The sequence below is a fragment of the Enhydra lutris genome, unplaced genomic scaffold, assembly GCF_002288905.1.
Source record: "Enhydra lutris kenyoni isolate GAN:26980312 unplaced genomic scaffold, ASM228890v2 scaffoldscaffold31, whole genome shotgun sequence".
NCBI classification, from domain to species: domain Eukaryota; kingdom Metazoa; phylum Chordata; class Mammalia; order Carnivora; family Mustelidae; genus Enhydra; species Enhydra lutris.
In genome coordinates, this window is record NW_019154115.1 from 2245696 (window position 1) to 2265551 (window position 19856).

General features: G+C 43.3%; 1 protein-coding gene across 1 annotated transcript in view; it reads left to right on the forward strand.

Moving 5' to 3' along the window:
- Nucleotides 1–19856, forward strand: part of LOC111153299 (SIN3 transcription regulator family member A) — a 69789-nt gene that overhangs the window by 38098 nt on the left and 11835 nt on the right. The window contains exons 12-18 of the mRNA XM_022512236.1: nucleotides 165–281; nucleotides 2583–2821; nucleotides 4667–4850; nucleotides 5810–6383; nucleotides 8744–8913; nucleotides 13393–13566; nucleotides 19428–19520. Coding sequence (XP_022367944.1) covers nucleotides 165–281; nucleotides 2583–2821; nucleotides 4667–4850; nucleotides 5810–6383; nucleotides 8744–8913; nucleotides 13393–13566; nucleotides 19428–19520 — 1551 coding nt within the window. The remainder of the gene's footprint in view (nucleotides 1–164; nucleotides 282–2582; nucleotides 2822–4666; nucleotides 4851–5809; nucleotides 6384–8743; nucleotides 8914–13392; nucleotides 13567–19427; nucleotides 19521–19856) is intronic.

Below are 19856 nucleotides of genomic sequence, written 5' to 3' on the forward strand. Positions count from 1 at the left end.
TGTCCAGAACCTTTCAAATCTTTGCAAACTTGTTAAAGGTGAAAGCTGTAATGTTGGTGCTTTCTCTCATCCCCTAGAGTTGTATCTGTCTTTTTACTAAGAATGCTTGATTACCAGAAAGCTTTGTTACACTTTAGCTTCAGTTTATCTTCTTTTACCCAAAGGTTCTAAATGATACTTGGGTTTCCTTCCCTTCCTGGTCTGAGGACTCCACCTTCGTTAGTTCCAAGAAAACCCAGTATGAAGAACACATCTATCGTTGTGAAGATGAACGCTTTGAGGTACAAGCTCCTTTATCATTTGGAGGTTGTGGAAATGGGAGGCACTAAATGCTAAGATATTTTAAATATCTGTGAGGCTTGGCTTTTTGAGACTGGAGAGCCAAAGTCTCATGTTCTTCACTGGCAAATGCTTATTGTCCTACTTAGAATGTTTTTGAGTTCGTCAAATACATTAGTAATATTTTAGGGCAAGTGTGACCTATCTTGGCCACTTGAACCCTTTTGAAGTTATCCATTGATGGCTGAATAATAATTCCTTGAATTTTTAACAGCATTTTAAGGGTTATTGTGTTTTACAGGGTATACAAAACAGTATCTCAAGACTGACTGGGCTTTCTTAAAGAGGTTTAATTATTTAAAGCGTATATTGTTACTCTTAGCAGGTATCTTAACGTGGTTAGCAAACCAGCTCTCCTGTGAGAACTGGAATTCTTCTCTTCAAATCTGTTATTTGGCTCCTTGTGAAAGTGAAATTAGGGTTTTATTTTGAAGCAGTTGGGAAAGGAAGAGCTGGAGTAAATAAGTGAGCTGGTAGAGCCCCAGTACCAGGAGTAGGAGTACGGAGAGTGGGCTCAGAATCCCCGGCGTGTTAAAACGTCTAGCTCACGGATCTCATCAACAAAAAGGGAATGTTCAGTGTGTTGGAAGAGGTAAAATGATTTGCATCCTATTTAAGGTATTTGTTATATGAAAGTGACTGGCCCTGCTTATTCATATAGATGGGCGAGAGCTTGCTCTTTTTTTAAACCCATGCTGATTAGGCTCTGCCAGCCGTTCCCCTTTCCCACGTGATTCGGCGGTTCCTGACGTGTCTTGAATGAAGGGTCGCATGTTGCTTGGCCACTTGCAGGTGACTGGCCGCAGTGTTCATGAGGAGTTTCCACCATTTGCACAAAACAAGATTGTGACAGATGCTAACTTCCATGGAAAGTTGTATCAGGGTGAAGAAAGCATTTCCTTGTTACCTACGTTTAGTAAGGTTAGATGAGGAGTTAGAAAGCAGAGATTGGCATCTTTTTCTGACAGGATGTTCCTATTCTCAACTGGTGTGCCTATAAAAGGCAGCATCCGCATTTCCCATCTGCGATTACAGGCGTGATGATGAAGGTGTTTGTGCATGTGCTTAGGATTGGGTGGGATGGGCTAGTTTGAAGGAGCATTCCTTTATACATCAAGATAGGTTAGTGATCCTGCAGTACAGACAACCCCCAGATTTCAGTGGCTTGAATAAAAACATTTATTTCTTGATCACACTACCTGTGCATTGATGGTTAGTAGGGGATCCTGCTCATCAGAATTACTTTGGGACACTTCCTTTTTTTTTTTTTTTTTTTTATTTTTTTTGTTTGAGAGAGTACATGTGCATGCACATGTGCCTGAGCAGGGGAGGGGCAGGGGGAGAGAGAGAGAGAAATATCAAGTGGACTCTGCACTGAGCCCCCCGGGGGGCTCCATCTCAAGACCCTGAGATCCTGACCTGAGCCGAAACCAAGAGTCGGACGCTCAACTGACGGTGCCACCCTGGGATCTCCTCCACAGACGTTTGGTCACAGGACCCTGAGACTTCTTGTTTACTTCGTTTTCTGTTTCTCGTATAGAGAATGTTGTATTAAGCCTAGCAAAAGAGTTACTCAAAGGTTGCCAGTCTTATTCTTCACCAGGTCTGGCTAGGCCCTTGCCAGAAAGTAAGTGGCAGGAGTTCTATTAGAATTTAAATGATTACCCACAGATATGACATTGAAGTCCTCAAGGAATGGTAGTCACTGCTCTTATTATTACTGGTTGTAGAACAAGGCTTTTAAATATTTAAATATTTCAAGTAAACCTGAAAAACCTCACATATAAGACTGATTTATCATTTTTGAACGGTCTTCTGATTGTTGTTTGTTTGTTTTGTTTCATTTTATCATTCCTAACAGATTTCAGCAATCCAGGAAAGTTCAGGGGAAAGTGTCAGTAGGGTTGCCTTATGTGAGGTCCCTGTGGTCTGGGGTCAGTAGTACTAAGCAAAGCACACCGGTGGTGTTGGAAGTAACAACTACCACTTACCTATCATTTATTGGATGTTTTGTGCCAGGCCTTGCACTAAACTCTTTATTAGGATTATATCATCTAATCTAGAAAACAGCCTATGAGAGTACGTGAGGTTATCCCTATTTTATTGATAAGGAAATAGAATCTTGTGTGGCTACTATGGCAGAGGTGGGATTCAAATCCAAGGAATTTGGCTCCCTACTTCATACTTTTGACTGCTGTTCCATTCTGGTTTGGGTCCTGAGCACACTTTGTCTTTTGCTTTAGCTTGATGTAGTTTTAGAGACCAATCTGGCAACGATCCGGGTTCTGGAAGCAATACAGAAGAAGCTTTCTCGCTTGTCTGCTGAGGAACAAGCCAAATTTCGCTTGGACAACACCCTCGGGGGCACATCGGAAGTTATTCATCGAAAAGCACTCCAGAGGATATATGCTGATAAAGCAGCTGACATCATTGATGGTCTGAGGAAGAACCCTTCCATTGCTGTCCCAATTGTCCTTAAAAGGTAACTGACTGAATGTGCCTTTTGTGCTTTAGTATGCTTCATGACCGATTCAGTGTCCCAATAGATAAAGCCCCCATTTTCTTTCTTTCTTTCTCTTTCTTTCTTTCTTTCTTTTTCTTTCTTTTTTTTTTTTTTTTTAAAGATTTTATTTATTTATTTGACAGAAGGAGACCCAGCAAGAGAGGGAACACAAGCAGGAGGAGTGGGAGAGGGAGAAGCAGGCTTCCTGCTGAGCAGGGAGCCTAATGCAGGGTTCGATCCAGGACCCTGGGATCATGACCTGAGCCAAAGGCAGACACTCAACGACTGAGCCACCCAGACGCCCCAAGGCCCTCATTTTCAACCTGGTTACTGTCCCATGAGACTTCCATTTTGCCCCAGCACTGGTTGTTGGAAATTATGTGGACCATGGGATAATGGAGCTTCTTGATGGGTTCTGTGTAACCAGCAGCAGAGAACATACCTTGAAAGTCCATAGTGGAAAGCTGTGTGTTTAAGGGAATACTTTAAAATACAGAAAAGAACAAAGTAGAATACAACCTCCCACATTCCTGCCACTCAATACTAACCTTTGTTAACATCTTTGTTTTTTAATAAGGAAAATCACTCTTTCATCTTTGTAAAATAGATGTTTTATTTAAAAAGTCTAGCTTGCCATTTGTACCAAGAACTTTTTCCTCCTGTCAAGGCTTCAGCCTGAAGTGTAGAGGGGCTCTTGTACCCACCTAAGACCAGGCATCAAGGAAGCCAGAGCTAGAGCCGATGAGCCACAGGTTCCTTCAAGGCCATGGCGCTTTGAACCACACTGTGAATGCCAGCCAACAGCCGGACCATCTCTCAGTATCACCTGCAACGGTGATGACGGGATTCTTGTGTGTTGTGTGTCTCACAGCTGCCTGACTTTTATTGTCCCTCCCTAGTCTCCCGCTCAAGAGCTGGCGCAGGCTGTTCCTCTTCCTGCTGTGCCAGCAGCATTTAACTTTTGGCTTTGAGATGTAGGATACTCTGCAGTTCCAGTGCTGGTTTTGATTTTACTCTCCTTGCTTTTGGAGTGTTAAGATCAGTTGTTGCCATCAGAAATTCCCAAACTGTGTGCAAAGGAGCATTACTGTGCAAGTTCTCTGCTCTTGGACTTTTGCATTTACATTAGTATAGTGAATGTTCTTAGAAGTCCTGCTGCAAAGAGATGTGCTTGTTTCAGCTGGCCAAGGAAGTGAACCCCCTTTTCAAGTGTATTCTGTAGAATGCTGTTGAGAAATAACTATTCTAGGTAAAATTTCTGACTTTGGGACAAATTACCTCCCCAAAATAAGTCCTGGATAAGTCAGTTCCTCAGGTAACAGAGTTCAAGCCTGGGTTGAATAACAATTTGAATAACAGTATCCCAAGTTGCCAACAATTTTGACCTGTTGTATCTTTTGACTTTTGAAATAAAGTAAGTCTGACACATTTCTCACTTCTGAACCCTTAGACAGGCACCTGGGTGGCTCAGTTGGTTAAGCATGCGCCTTCAGCTCAGGTCAAGATCCCGGGGCTCTGGGTTCGAGCCCTCCCTCTGCTCAGCTGGGAGTCTCCTTCTGCCTCTCCCTATCTCCTGCTGGTGCTTTGTCTTCACTCACTCTCCATCTCTCTCAAATAAGTAAAGAAAGTTTTTTTGAAAAATAAAGTAAAAAACAAACCCTTAGAGAGTAGGTATTGTTATCCCTATTTCCTCGATAAGGAAACAGTCTAGTATGACAGAGCAAGGATTCAAATCCAAGGACTTTAACTCTCTCCCTTAAAATTCCCACATCTGGATTCCCACGTCTTGTTGTTTCTACCCTCCCCCCACCCCCTTCCGCCCAGGTTGAAGATGAAAGAGGAAGAATGGCGAGAAGCCCAGAGAGGCTTTAACAAGGTCTGGAGAGAGCAAAATGAGAAATACTACCTGAAGTCACTGGACCACCAGGGCATCAACTTTAAACAGAATGACACCAAGGTCCTGAGGTCCAAGAGCTTGCTTAATGAGATTGAGAGCATCTATGATGAGGTGAGCTGGACGTTTTATATCCGTGAGAGGACCCAGTCTTTATGCTCATTGTGGCTTGGACTCCTGGAAATTACCTTTGGCATACGAAAGCAAGACCCTCTGAGACATGTTGATTCTTGCTTCAGACTTGTCCCAGACTTCTCTTCCTGATTCTGTCACTGTAAACCTCACCTTTACTCCCAAGCTGCTACACTGGTTTCCCAGTTTACCATCCTGGCTTTGTCTGTGCCTCCTGCCTCCCTCTACCACTGTCCTGTTTCCCTCAAAACCGTACCTCGTCTTCATTCACGTAGCCCCTGTCAGCTTCCCACAACTGAAACACTCATCATTAATCCCCAGATACTTTCTAATCTTTATTTAGCATACTTACCAGGAGTGTATATAGTACTGGGAGGCAGGATATAGTGATGATTAAGAAATTAATCCTGCTCTCTTGGGGCTCACAGTCATGGGGTATGGATAGAGTTATAAATACAGTATGATTGAGAATTCCTAAAAGTTACGTGATCTTGAATTTTTAAAAAGTGTTTTATCATGATAATGTCAAACATAGATGGAAGGGGGGAAGAGAGTGGTAGAATGAGCTCTTAAGTAACCTTCAGTAAGCATCCCTGTTCTGCCAGTTTTGTGAGATTTGTCATCTTCCGCATCCCCACCCCAGATTGGAAACCTCAAATACTGGACCTCCTGTAGTACTCTCCATAAACACTAACATAGAATTTTCAAAGATGGTCCCAGTTTTGTCCCATTGTCCCCAGTAAGTCTTCACAGTCTAGAAAATACCAGTATCTTGGTGTCAGACCACCTCCCGCATTATCTGTATCTGTTTCTGAAGTTGCGGGTTGGAAGACGGTTGCCACTGTGGTTAGTAGTGGCATGGACTGCTGGCGTGGTCTCGTAGGTCTGTTTGTTGTTGCTGGACACATGTCACATAATACTTTGCGTCTCTCTCCTGTTAGAGGCAAGAGCAGGCTACAGAAGACAATGCCGGTGTACCCGTTGGCCCACACCTCTCCCTTGCCTACGAAGACAAACAGATCCTGGAAGATGCTGCTGCTTTGATTATCCACCACGTGAAGAGGCAGACAGGCATTCAGAAGGAGGACAAGTACAAAATCAAGCAAATCATGCATCATTTCATTCCAGATCTGCTCTTTGCTCAGAGAGGTGATCTTTCGGATGTGGAGGAAGAGGAAGAAGAAGAGATGGATGTAGATGAAGCCACAGGGGCAGCTAAGAAGCACAATGGTGTTGGGGGCAGTCCCCCTAAGTCCAAGCTCCTGTTTAGTAACACAGCAGCTCAGAAGCTAAAGGGGATGGATGAAGTGTACAACCTCTTCTATGTTAATAACAACTGGTATATCTTCATGCGGCTGCACCAGATCCTCTGCTCGCGCCTGCTGCGGATTTGCTCCCAGGCCGAACGGCAGATTGAAGAAGAAAACCGAGAGAGAGAGTGGGAACGGGAAGTGCTAGGCATAAAACGAGACAAGAGCGACAGCCCTGCCATCCAGCTACGTCTCAAAGAACCTAGTGAGTGCTTAGACTGTTGGTTTCTGGACGATGTGAGGGGTTGGGGGACCTCAGAGCTGAATTAGATGCGAGACTGCCGCCTTTCACACGTCAAGCATAAGCAGGCAGGCCTTATAGCCGGGGATCTGACCGGGGTTCAGATCCTAGCTCTGCAGTCGACTGGTTGTGTGACCTTCCTTCAGCTCCCCAAACCTGTGTACCTGCGAAATGGAGGTGCTCCTTAATATCTTGTAGAATTGTTGGGAGGCTTGGGCTGAGTAGGGAAGCTCCCTGTGTGGTGCTAGGATTGTGGCCATTCAGTAGCTGCTGCTGTGGCCACCTGGGGAGCTGGTGTCCCTCACCATCAGTTTCCCAAATGACAGATCCCTGGGGTATTGCAGTGTGTGTTAAAGGACAGTGTGGGGCTGGAATGTCACAGTCCATTCTGCTTCATGATGGAATACAAATTCCGAGTTATTCATGCCTCAGGCAGATGCGAATTTTCTCAGGTATGTGTGGGCAGGGCTTCTTGGCCAGTGAGGTTCATGGCTCATTCTTTAATAAATAGAAATAGTTTATGGAAAGGAGATTGGAAGTCAAGAGACGGTGTGAGACAGTGGACCAGACAGAACAAGAATGAAGATAGAGAACACAGGAGAAGGAAAAATAAATGCGGGCTGAGGAAGCCGTCATGTGCTTTACGTGATTCTCTGTTGCTGGCTTCTAGAGAACTATTCCTTTCATAAATGAGGTTTTTGAGCTGTGAGCCAGAAACTTTTTCCGTGGAGCCTTTCTTCTGTACCCTTGAAGAAATAGCCAACCTGTGGAGTGAATTATCTTTTTAAAAAATTTCTAAGCTGTTGCTGCTCTAAGAAGCCCACATGTGGCCCTAATTTTCTATCTGTTGAAGAGCTAATGACCCTGGATATTAATGTTAAAACCCTTTCTCTCGGCAATCCTAGCTTGAGAGAGACAACTTCTGGATCTCAAGAGTGGTGATACCATCTGCTTGGGTAGAAATCAGAGAGCAAATAGTCTAATCCTGTCTCAATCACTGACTTAACCTGGTTTGAGGCTTATGTTGATTATGTTGATTATGTTGTTGGGTCTTGAGCTGTAACAGCAAGCCTCGCACTGATCATAGCTCGTGGGCACAAGTCTGGCTTGTGCTCCCAGCATTATTCTGGCATGAAAGCATCTGCCTCTCGGTAGCACAGCCCGTGCCTGTGATTTGGGTCTGAACAAGGTGAAGTTCTGTGGTGAAAGTTAAGCCAGTTGCTTTTAAACCGTATGCTCTGTTTTGCATGTCTTTGATGAGCCCATCACACTTCACATAAATGGAGACGGACTTAGCTTTTGCTCCCCACCTGTTTTCTCTGTATAGACTTTAAAAATGGGTAACCAGATGTCAGGGACAAAAGAGTTCTTGTAATTTTTTTTTTTTTTCAGTTTAGTGAACTTTTTATCAAGGTGCAACATACATATAGAAAAAGATATAGATCCAAATTGTGTACCTCAGTGAATTTTTACAAAGTGAACACACCTGTGTAACCAGCCTTTGGATCAAGAACCAGTATAACCAACACCCCAGTGACCCCCTCATGCCACCATCTTGATTGTCAGCTCCAGAGATCAGTAAATCAGTCTTAAGTATAAGTTAAAGGCACAGTCCTTTTATGCTTCTTTTTGCACTCTGCGAGTTGCCAGGTGAATGTCTCTGTAACAACTGGTAAGATTCTAGCTGCTGGTTGAGGTGATTCATGCGCAGCGAGCATAGATCATTTAATGTAATTTGTGAAGTACAACGTTGGGAATCCATTTTTAAACAGAAGGACTTTGACAAATGCAGGTTACTTCATTATTCATAGGGGATTTAATTTGCGCTCCTATTTTTCTGTTCCTGAGGGGTTTCCCAGGGCTCGAGTGCGGTGCTGTCTGCCTTTTCTCATCTGCACTTCATGCTTCATTGAAATAGCTTTATGAGCAAGTGACCCGTGTGAGGAATGCTCTCTGCAGGCTGGGAGGGCAGGTTCTTCTCTCAGCGCCAGAGCCAGCAACTTTTTGAAGAAACTTCTTCCCTGGGACATTCTGCCCTCCTGTCTGGCAGAGCCCACTGTACTATAGTGAAGTGTTTCTCTGGCGTGGATAGAGTGTTAGAGCCCCCATTAAAGTTGCAGTGTCACTGTCCTCTGATACACAGCACCGGCCATTGTAGCGCCTGTCAGATGGCACTTCTGCCTACAGCTGACGTGGTGTGTGTGTTTGACTACCCAGGCTTCTTCCATCAGAGGCACCTTAGGCCAGCTCGGGGTTTGATCCTGATGTCTCTCCTGAACTCTTCATAGCAGGGTAAGGCCTTACCTCTCCCATCTCTCCCACAGTGGATGTTGACGTAGAAGATTATTACCCAGCTTTTCTGGACATGGTGCGGAGCCTGCTCGATGGCAACATAGACTCGTCGCAATACGAAGATTCGCTGAGAGAGATGTTCACCATTCACGCCTACATTGCCTTCACCATGGACAAACTAATCCAGAGCATTGTCAGACAGGTGAGGGCACGGTGGAGGCTAGGTTTGGTGAGGGAAGAGGTCCTTACCTAAAGATGGATGAGGCAAAGAGAAAAGGCAAGATTTCTCTTGGAGAATAAAGGGCAGTTTGCTCAAGCAACGTTCATGGACGTATGGCTCTCTAGCAGAAAGGGGGAGGTTAACGTGATGTCGGATCACTCATGTTAACAGAGTGGGAGTGCTTCAGCCGCTAAATGGAGTCCTTGGCTCTGCTCGGTATGCCCCTCACAGTTGAAAGAGCCTAGTACTGCCCGGGTGTGCTGCCCCTCTCCTGCTGCCTACATGTAGAGCGAGCCCTGGTCCTGGCCCAGCTCTTACCTGATCACCCAATGGGGACCTTTCAGCGGGGAGTGCTTCCATGTCTGAGGTGTTGGTGATTCTGTGTACTATGCTCATTTAACTTTTGAAGTTCCTTCTGCGGGAATGGTTCTATACATCTTCTGTAATACTATCCCTATCTGAGAGGTTCCACTTGACTTAGATTCGTGGTTGGTTTTGTGGTGTGTTCCTGTGGCACCCTAGGAGCTTGTGAATATGTTCTTTACAGCTGTGATCATTTATAGCACATAGTCAGGTTTCCACTTTTGCCTTGACTTCTGAATTTCCGAAGGGATCAGAGTATGTTGTTGGTGTGTCACTTTTTTTAAAGTGAAAACTTGACAAAGAAAGTTCTTGAGTCCTCACTGCCACTATGGGGAGTAAAAACTTGTTGCTCAGTGTTTTTTTGGAGTAAAATATGGAATTCTTTGCAAGTACCCAGGCTTTTTTTTTGCCTTGATTTTGGAAGGACGCATGGCTCTGCGCCCTTTCGCAGGATCTGCTCAGAGTCAAGGAGGAACACTTTGCATAACTGAATCTTGGCATCTTCGTGAAGGTTGTCAGGTATTCAGTTTTTTTCCTGGAAGTCGAAGACGTTAAGAGGCCTTCCTGTTGGAAATCATTGTGTGGGTACAAACAAATCTAAATATATGGAAAATCTGGATATATGTAAAATAAAGACTCCAGTTATCGTGTGCTTCTGCATCCCAGTGTGGAAGTAAAGTCTCTCACACTGGCAACACAGCAACTTTAAAAATCCAGTAGAATTAACTTTCATAAGCTTGAGATTGGTTTCTGAAACAATAGATATAATTATCCATTTATTAAAAGCACCTGGTTATGATTTTGAGTCAGTAATGTATAATGTCTAATCTTTTTAAGAAATAGGTTTTGTCCAGAAACCCAAATACAGTGTTGTTTTTTATGGTTTTATTTGAGAGAGAGAGCAAGCACGCGTGCACGTGTACACACGCACGCGTGTGCGTGTGGCAGGGGGCGGGGTGGGGAGGGGCAGAGGGAGAGAATCTCAAGCAGACTCCACGCTGAGTACAGAGCCTGACGTGTGGGGCTCATTCCCACAACCGTGCGATCACAACCTGAACCAAAATCAAGAGTCAGATGCTTAACTGACTGAGCCACCCAGGCGTCCCCAAATCCAGTGTTTTTAAAACATATGTTCATGCTTCTCACCTTACTCCTCAGTTGGAGGCATATTTCCTCTCATTCTCCTTATCCTGTTTGATGTTCCCCCAGAGTTCATTGCTGGCCGGAGGTAGAACATATATTTCAAGGTTAAGCCATACGTTTACCTTTTCCAGAGTACAGCTGCTGCTTGAACAGCAGGCCTTTGAACTGCGCTGGTCCACTAACACTTGGATTCTTCTCAATAAGTACAGCGTAGCACTGTAAAAGCATTTTCTCTTAGGATTTTCCTAATACTTTCTAGCTTTATTGTAAAAATATGGTATATGATACATATAACATACAGAATATTTGTTCATTGACTGTTTTTGCTATCAGTGAGGCTTATCGGCCACAGTATGTGACTAGTTAGGTTTGAGGCAGGTTCAAAAGTTATATGCAGATTTTCAGTTGTGTGGAGGGTTGGTGTCCCACCCCTCACGTTATTCAAGGCTCAGCTGTAGTTTAATAGAGATTTGTCTTAAGAACACGGTAGGTGGTCTCACAGATACCTAGTACAGAACTCAGGAAATGGCCAATGTAGGGATTGTACTGGGAAGTTTTTTGGGTTTTGGGTTTTTTTGGTTTTTTTTGTTTTGTTTTGTTTTTTGCTTTTGGTTTTTTCTTCTCCTGCATGCCTTCTTTCTGGAAATCTGCTTCATTCTCATGCTTCTCTCTGCAGATGGACATTTGGCCATGTACTCAAGGCTTCTCCAGCCCCCTGGGGCTTTGCCTTGCCATGGCGGTGCCTCTGGCCCCAGCATTGCTTGACCTTTCCATCTAGATGCTCGTCTGTAAAAAGTCTACCAAACACATTCACTGTGTCATTTCAAATTAGCAAGAAGGAGAATCTCAGCAGCCTAGCTTGGGAGCGTGAGCTCTCCATTTGTCCCTGATTTTATAGGGCTGCCCTTTTCAAAGATTCTAGGAGGGGCCAGATAGCCAATAAGAGGGTGTGGATGGGGAGTCAGTGACATGGTCTATTTCAGCAAGAAGGTCTTAACCAGAAGTGTCTACGTGGTATGGACCATGCTTTAGATGCACTTTTTTTTACACTGCCTACCCCCCAACAGTGTATCTTAAGCTATTCCCTATGTTATCAGGTTATCATAGGCATTATTTTATTGGCCACCTGAGAGCCCATTGTGTGGACTAATTATAATGTAACCATCTCTAGTTGGTGGCCTTCCTACCACTGTCAGATCAGTCACCCTTTTGACCTTGTACTGTGTCCATTTATCTACAAATACACATACTTGTCATTTAAGACTTTTTTAAATGTTAAAAATAAGTAGTTGTCATAGTTACTAGCACTTCAAAAAGGATGTATCTTCCTAAAAATAGAATGGCTTAGTGGTTTTTGAGAATTTTAAAGTAAAATAGACAAATTGATATTGCAGTTAACATTTTGCTTTCTTCTTGTATGTTTTTTTATATTCTCTGGCATTTTTTTATGAGTGAAGTTTCATTTGAGGGAATTTTTATTCCACAATAGAAATATAGTCATGGGCGGCGCCTGGGTGGCTCAGTGGGTTAAAGCCTCTGCCTTCCGCTCAGGTCATGATCCCAGGGTCCTGGGATCGAGCCCCGCTTCGGGCTCTCTGCTTAGCAGGGAGCCTGCTTCCCTTTGGAAGCCTCTCTGCCTGCCTCTCTGCCTACTTGTGATCTCTGTCAAATAAATAAAATCTTTAAAAAAGAAAGAAAGAAAAATATAGTCATGACCTGTGAAAATGGAAACTCTAAACAGTTCAACGTTCTAGTTATCAGATAGTTTAAGAACAGAGTCATGGGGTGCCTGGGTGGCTCAGTTGCTTGAGCGTCTGCCTTCGGCTCAGGTCACAATCTCAGGTTCCTGGGATCGAGTCCCACATCGGGCTCCTTGTTTGGCAGAGAGCCTGCTTCTCCCTCTGCCTGCCGCTCCCTCTGCTTGTGCTCACTCTCTCTCTGACAAATAAAATTTTTAGGAAAAAGAAAAGAACAACATATTCTCAATAATTACCAGCAGTCAGTAGTGATTGACCTTTGTTGAAATTGAGTCAATAAACATTTACAATTTAAGTACTATATTTTTTGTCTGATGTAGAAAAATAAGTAATGTATTAGAAAGAATATTGGCCTAGGGGTCAGGAAGCTTGAAATTAGTCCTCTGTTCCTTCAGCTGAGAACCTCTAGGTAAGTGATTTCAGCAGCCGATTCTTGAATACCTAGTGAGTGTCAGACTTTGTACTCAGGCTGAGAATATAGAGAGGGATCTTGCTTTCATGGTTCTCCACAGACCCTGTCCTCACCTTGGCACACAGTGAGTGTTCTCATCTAAAATGGAAATTTGTCTCCTGTGTAACGGGGCACCCCCTTCAGCCTCCTTCCCAGGGTAGTTGTGTAGATCAAATGGGAATGAGAGTGAAAGCAAATCGTAAATGGTAAAGAAGCACCATAAAAACAGGAATCCATGAGAATTTTCTTTCATGTAAAATTGTTTTACAGTTCCTTAAAACTTGAAATAAGCAACACAGTAATATGAGCTGCTTATGCTTTTGCCTTCTTTTTTTTTTTTTTTTTTTTTTAAAGATTTTATTTATTTGACAGAGCACAAGTGGAGAGAGAGGGAAAAGCAGGCTCCCCACTGAGCAGGGAGCTCCACATGGGACTTGATCCTAGGACCCTGGGATCATGACCTGAACCTAACATAGACACGTAAGCGACTGAGCTACCTAGGTGCCCCAGTTTTGCGTTTAAATAGATAGGAAAGCTTTACTCAAGGACCAGTGATACTGTTGAAGATTTAGGCTTAGTTATTCTCCAAGAATATGAAATACTGGTTTTGTGTGTTTAATTTTCTAAAGTAATCAACCAAAAAACCTTTCTGAGCTGAGTGACTGGAACTGTCAAAGGAAGATTGACTGTATGAAAGGGTGAAATATTTTCTTGGTTCACTGATGACTTGTCTTTGCTTGATTCCAGCTGCAGCACATCGTGAGTGATGAAATCTGTGTGCAGGTGACTGACCTTTACCTGGCAGAAAACAATAATGGGGCCACCGGAGGCCAGCTGAACACGCAGACGTCCAGGAGTCTTTTGGAGTCAACATACCAGCGGAAGGCTGAGCAACTCATGTCAGATGAGAATTGCTTTAAGGTGAGAGTTACTCATGTACCCCAGGACCATGCTGGTGACTGTATAAGTTGTTGGAACGATCTCCATCAGAAATCAAAGCCGTATCAGGATGCTTTGATGCCGTGATGCCACTCCTGGAACTTCTTAGAGTTCCTCTGAGCTCACTGGAGGGAATGAAAAACATGGAAAAGTGGAAGTAAATTCTCCCATGGATGATCTGTTACTTTCTTATATTTTAAAAAGTTGTTATATATGATTTCTACAATTTTGTATTCTGTTCTTTTCTCTCTGAATATTTTTAGTAGTATAATGCTTTGTAAATATTATAATGCTTTGTTTAAAAATGTTAGTACCGAAGGGCACCTGGCTGGTGCATTTGGAAGAGCATATAACTTTTGATCTCAGGGTCATGAGTTCGAGCCCCACATTAGGAGTAGAGACCACCAAAAAATTTTAAATAAATAAATATGCTAATACACATAATCCATGATCCTTGTAGAAAAGATAGGAAATGCAGAGAAAAGGGGAAATCATCACCTGTAGTGTTTCCCAGAAATAATTACTGATGACACATTTGTAGACTTTTCTGTGCTTTTATTGGATTTGAAAGCGAGTATACTGGGCAGAATGGTCTGTAACTTATTTAGCTCACTTAGCAACACCTGGGTCTTCATCTTTTCCTATTTTATGGAGGACTGTGACTATCTTGCTGGGCATTTAGGTTGTTCCATTTTCCACCGTTACCGCACTGTTGTTGCTAGTTAATAAAGCAAATAGTTGGGAATGACCTAGATATACAGCCCACTGTGGGAATGGTTACTAGCAGCCCATTGTGTGAATGCCAGGTGGCATATTTTGCAGCCAGTAATAGTTAATCATAAATTATAAAAATACTACATCAGGTGAAAGGAAATAAAACTATGTGTACTGTGACTGCAGAGATGTAATGAACAAAACTTGTATGTATTTACATAAGAAGGGCAGGTTCCAGGGGCCCAGAATAAGGTTTGTAGTTGGCCGAGCAGAGAGAGCTAACATATCCTTATTGGGTGTGTTCCGTGTACTTGACTGATCTGACCCCAGATTGTCCACTTGTTGTCTGCTTCTACTTTCAGCTGTTTCTGTAGTTTCTAGTCTATCACCTGCACTCTTCGCAGGACAGAGGACATTTCCTAAGCTTTTCAGGGTTGGTTTTTTTTTTTTTTTCCTTCTTCTGAGTTTTAAACCTATAAATGTTTGTTAGAAGTTCAGTGTGTGTTGTTTCGTGGGGAGCAGAATTACCATCCCCAAGCGCAGTGACTTAACAATGGATTACATTGCGTGGTGAAGGCCTGTGAAGGGATGGATAGACTCACCCTATGGATAAGAATAGTTTTCAGAGTAGCAGCCAGAATAGCAAAAACAAAGACTTAATAACCAAAAAAATTATATCATGTCAGTGATCCTTTAAAATGTGCATGTGGAGAATATATTTGATAGGATTAACATTAAGCATAAACAGCCCTTCAGATCCCCTGCCCAACCCTGAGTCCCAGCCTCCTCTCCATTTTGTTTCTCTGTACATTGTACACTGCTTTTTAAGAACTCAGCGACGTTTGGCTCTCCGTATCCATTCAGACCCTCTTCTGTGCCTTTATATACATACGTGTATGTATATGAAATAAATGACATTAGTATATATATTCTACATTGTGGTTTTTTCACTTAGTATGGTTTAGAATTTCTCTGTTTTGGTTTATATAGACTGAGTTCATTTTTTCAACTGCTTTGTTGTACTTAAGAGTAAAAATGTACCATAGGTTTAAAAACAGTCATTCCTGGGACACCCGGGTGGCTCAGTTAAGCACCTGACTCTTGATTTCAGCTCAGGTCATGATCTTGGGGTCATGAGATTGAGTGCCATATCTGTCTCACACTCAGTGTGGAGTCTGCTTGAGATTCTCTCTCTCCCTCTGCCCTCCCCATGCTCACCCTTTTTCTCTGTCTCTTAGATAAATAAAATCTTAAAAAAAAAATCATTCCCTTCAGGATGAACATTGAAACAATTTCCATTTTTTACGTTCTCATATAGTGCTATATCCTGCTGCTTGTATCCTAGTGCACATATGTTAGAATTTGAGGTGGGGACCAAGAAATGAAATCACTGGGTCAAAGGATGTGCGTATTTTACATTTTAAATAACTAACTAAATATATAGATATTCTTTCAATTTTTTTTTTTTTTTTTTTTTCCTTTAAGTAGGCTCCACACCCAATGTGGGGCATGAACTCAGGACCTTGAGATCACAAGTCGCACACTCCACCAACTGAGCCGGCCAAGTATCCCTGAATGTTACATTATTTTATTTTATATTTTAAAGATTTTATTTATTTATTTGACAGAGAGAGAGTGGGGGAGGGAATACAAGGAGGGGAAGCGGGAGAGGGAGAAGCAGGCTTCCCGCTGAGCAGGGACCCCAGTGTGAGGCTCAATCCCAGGGCCCTGGGATCATGACCTGAGCTGAGGGCAGATGCTTAACAACTGAGCCACCCAGGCATCCCTGAATGTTACATTTTTTTTATTACTATTATTTTTTAAAGATTTTTATTTATTTATTTATTTGACAGAGAGAGAGAGAGAGAGAGAGATCACAAGTAAGCAGAGAGACAGGCAGAGAGAGACGGAGAAGCAGGCTCCCTGCTCAGCAGAGAGCCTGATGCGGGACCTGATCCCAGGACTCTGGGATCATGACCTGAGCCGAAGGCAGAGGCTTTAACCCACTGAGCCACCCAGGCGCCCCAGAATGTTACATTGTAATGGAGAATACCATTTCACTCTCTCCAGCCACAGGCTATATATACTAGTGTACCCGTCTTGTCTTTTCTTAAAGATTTTATGTATGTATGTATGTATGTATTTTGAGAGAGCACATGAGTGGTGGCAAGGGCAGAGGGCGAGAGAGTTTTTTTTTTTTTTTTTTTAAGATTTATTTATTTGTCAGAGAGAGAGAGAGAGGGAACGAGTGTGCACAAGCAGAGGTGAGGAGGAGAGGGAGAGGGAGAAGCAGACTCCCAGCCAAGCAGGGACCCCGGTGTGGGACTCGATCCCAGGACCCTGAGATCATGACCTGAGCCGAAGGCAGACACCCAACCAACTGAGCCACCCAAACATCCTGGAGAGAAATTTTTTTTTTTTTTTAAGATTTTATTTATTTATTTGACAGACGGAGATCACAAGTAGGCAGAGAGGCAGGCAGAGAGAGGAGGAAGCAGGCTCCCTGCTGAGTAGAGAACCCAATGTGGGGCTCGATCCCAGGACCCTGGGATCATGACCCGAGCCGAAGGCAGAGGCTTTAACCCACTGAGCCACCCAGGCGCCCTCATGGAGAGAAATTCTTAAGCAGGCTCCATGCTCAGCCCAAGCCCAGTGGAGGGCTTGATCTCACAACCCTGAGATCATGACCTGAGCGAAATCCAGAGCCCGATGCTCAACTGACTGAACCACCTAGGCTCCCCTAGGGTGCACTTCCATAAGAGCATTCATTTCCCCATCTTTAGTTAACACTGGGTTATCAAACTTCTTTATTTTGGCCATTTGGGTAGCTAGAAAATTATATTACTCTGATTCGTATTTCCCTGTTCTCTGCCATTGCCCATTTCTGCTTCCTTTTCTGTATATTGCTTATTCATATCCTTCACCCTGTGTTTGGGAGGGCTGTTTGGTTCTTTTTATGTACTTTTAAAAATAGGGTTTTCGGGGCGCCTGGGTGGCTTAGTAGGTTAAAGCCTCTGCTTTTAGCCCAGATCATGATCCCAGAGTCCTGGGATCTAGCCCCGCATCGGGCTCCCTGCTCAGCAGGGAGCCTGCTTCCTCCTCTCTCTCCGCCTGCTTCTCTGCCTACTTGTGATCTCTGTCAAATAAATAAATAAAATCTAAAAAAAAAAAAAAATTAAAAAAAAAATAGGGTTTTCTCTGGGGCGCCTGGGTGGCTCAGTGGATTAAAAGCCTCTGCCTTCAGCTCAGGTCATGATCCCAGGATCCTGGGATTGAGCCCTGCATTGGGCTCTAAGCTCTTGGGGGGTGCAGTTAAGTTCAGTTTTAAGTAGAGAGGAGACAGTCTTCTCAGTATCACTTTAATTTGATTTTCTTAATTTTTATTTCCTTAAGCAGTAGGATAAATCTTGACACTCTAGGTCATCCTGGATTGGGTGGGGAAAAGCAAACTCCTAGGGACAGTTTTTTCATATCTGTTTTGGAAGTAACTATATTTGTATTTATGTTGCATGTATTACGCTCTTGTCATGTTTTACATTTTACTAGCAGGTTGGAATTTTTTTTTTTTTTTTTAAAGATTTTATTTATTTATTTGTCAGAGAGAGAGAGGGAGAGAGAACGAACACAGGCAGACAGAGTGGCAGGCAGAGGCAGAGGGAGAAGCAGGCTCCCCACAGAACAAGGAGCCCGATGCGGGACTCGATCCCAGGACGCTGGGATCATGACCTGAGCCGAAGGCAGCGGCTTAACCAACTGAGCCACCCAGGCGTCCCGCAGGTTGGAATTTTTAAAGCTTCTCTGGAAGAATATTGGGAACCAGAACTGGCTTCTGGTCCTATTTACTTACTGACTGTGTGGCCTTGAGAAGTGAGAACTCTAAATTTTTTCCTGTGTAAAATGCAGAAGGTTGAAATAGATGATTCTCAAGCCTTCTTGTAAGCTTTGATCTTCTCCATGTGATTCGGACAGAGATCTTATGTGCAGTAAGCCGTTAGGATAACGGCATTGAAAATCTTGGGATTCTGACAGGGGAAGTCACATGTGCCACCACCATTTGATAGTTATTTTATGCAAAGCATGACTTGTTTTAGCCTCTAACCAGTGTACTGCCTTTTTTTTTTTTTTTTTTTAAGATTTTATTTATTTATTTGACAGACAAAGATGTAAAGTTGGCAGAGAGGCAGGCAGGGGTGGGGGAAGCAGGCTCCCCGCTGAGCTTAGACCCCCCCATCCCCAATGCGGGGCTCCATCCCCAGGACCCTGAGACCATGACCTGAGCCGAAGGCAGAGGCTCAACCCACTGAGCCACCTAGGTGCCCCGGTGTGTTGCTTTTAAATACGATTTTTTTTTTTAAATCATACAAATGTTGGAACTCAGAATTTTAAGAACTTTTAATATGATTGATAACCGTTATAGCAGATAACTTTGTTAATATGTTGATGCTTTGTGTTCCTTAGGCCACGGTGTGTATGATGGCTTGGGTAGTCTTTTTATTTTATTTATTTTTAAATAATCTGTGCATCTAATGTGGGGCTCAAACTTGAAGTCCAGAGATCGACTGTCACATGCTCTACAACTGAGCCAGCCAGGTGCCCCCTTGGGTAGTAATCTTTATGGCAGTAGAATTGATTGCTGCTCTCTGTTGGGTTTGATGTTTTCCACTTCACTTTAGTTAAAGAAGTTTCTCTTTCCTTGCTCCTTTCCTTTCCTTCCCTTCTTTTTTTTCTTTCATGCTATTGGCTTAACATTTTTTGTATTAAGTTCCAGAAATGAGGGTATCAGGTAAAATGGCATTGACATTTTATGGTTCTGGCTTTATGTCCTATTTCTTTCCACTGAACAAAGTAAGTTTGAAACACTCGTACATTGATTATTGCTCAGCTAATACAGGAGGTGTGAGACATGAAATCATACTTTTTGCTCTAGCCTTTCATTGCGCTGGTAGGAAGATTGGACTTTGGCCTTTTTTATCACCTGCGTCCTAAACTTTGGAGCACCTGCCTCATCTCTTCAATTAGAGTGAATGGAGCTGTATAACTATTGCCTCCCAACCTCCCAACCCTTAGCAGCTAGGTTATAGTTTTGGAGGAGATGGTCTTTTGTTTACATCCTGGTTTCTTATTTGCAGCTTATGTTTATTCAGAGCCAGGGCCAGGTTCAGCTGACCATTGAGCTCCTGGACACAGAAGAGGAGAACTCGGATGACCCTGTAGAAGCAGAGGTATGGACAAGTATATTGCAGAAACTGTGTGCTTAGAGAGCCATCCTATCCTGAGACTGCCTAGTGATGGTCTTAGAAGGTCAGGACAGCCTCAGGCCTATTACAGGTCAGAGCCTGATGCTTCAAGTACAGGCCATTCCAGCCATGTATGTATTCAGTGGAAGGGAAGGGCCGCCTCGTGGTAGGTACTTAGGGTTGATGGCCATCACCCGCTGTCAGTAAAGGCATCTTTCAGGACATCTCATGGTTGGCACCTTTCCTGTTTTTCGTAAAGTATAAGAAACAACAGATGAGGTCATTGGCCAGTATCATGTTGATTTTGTGTCATGTTTACTT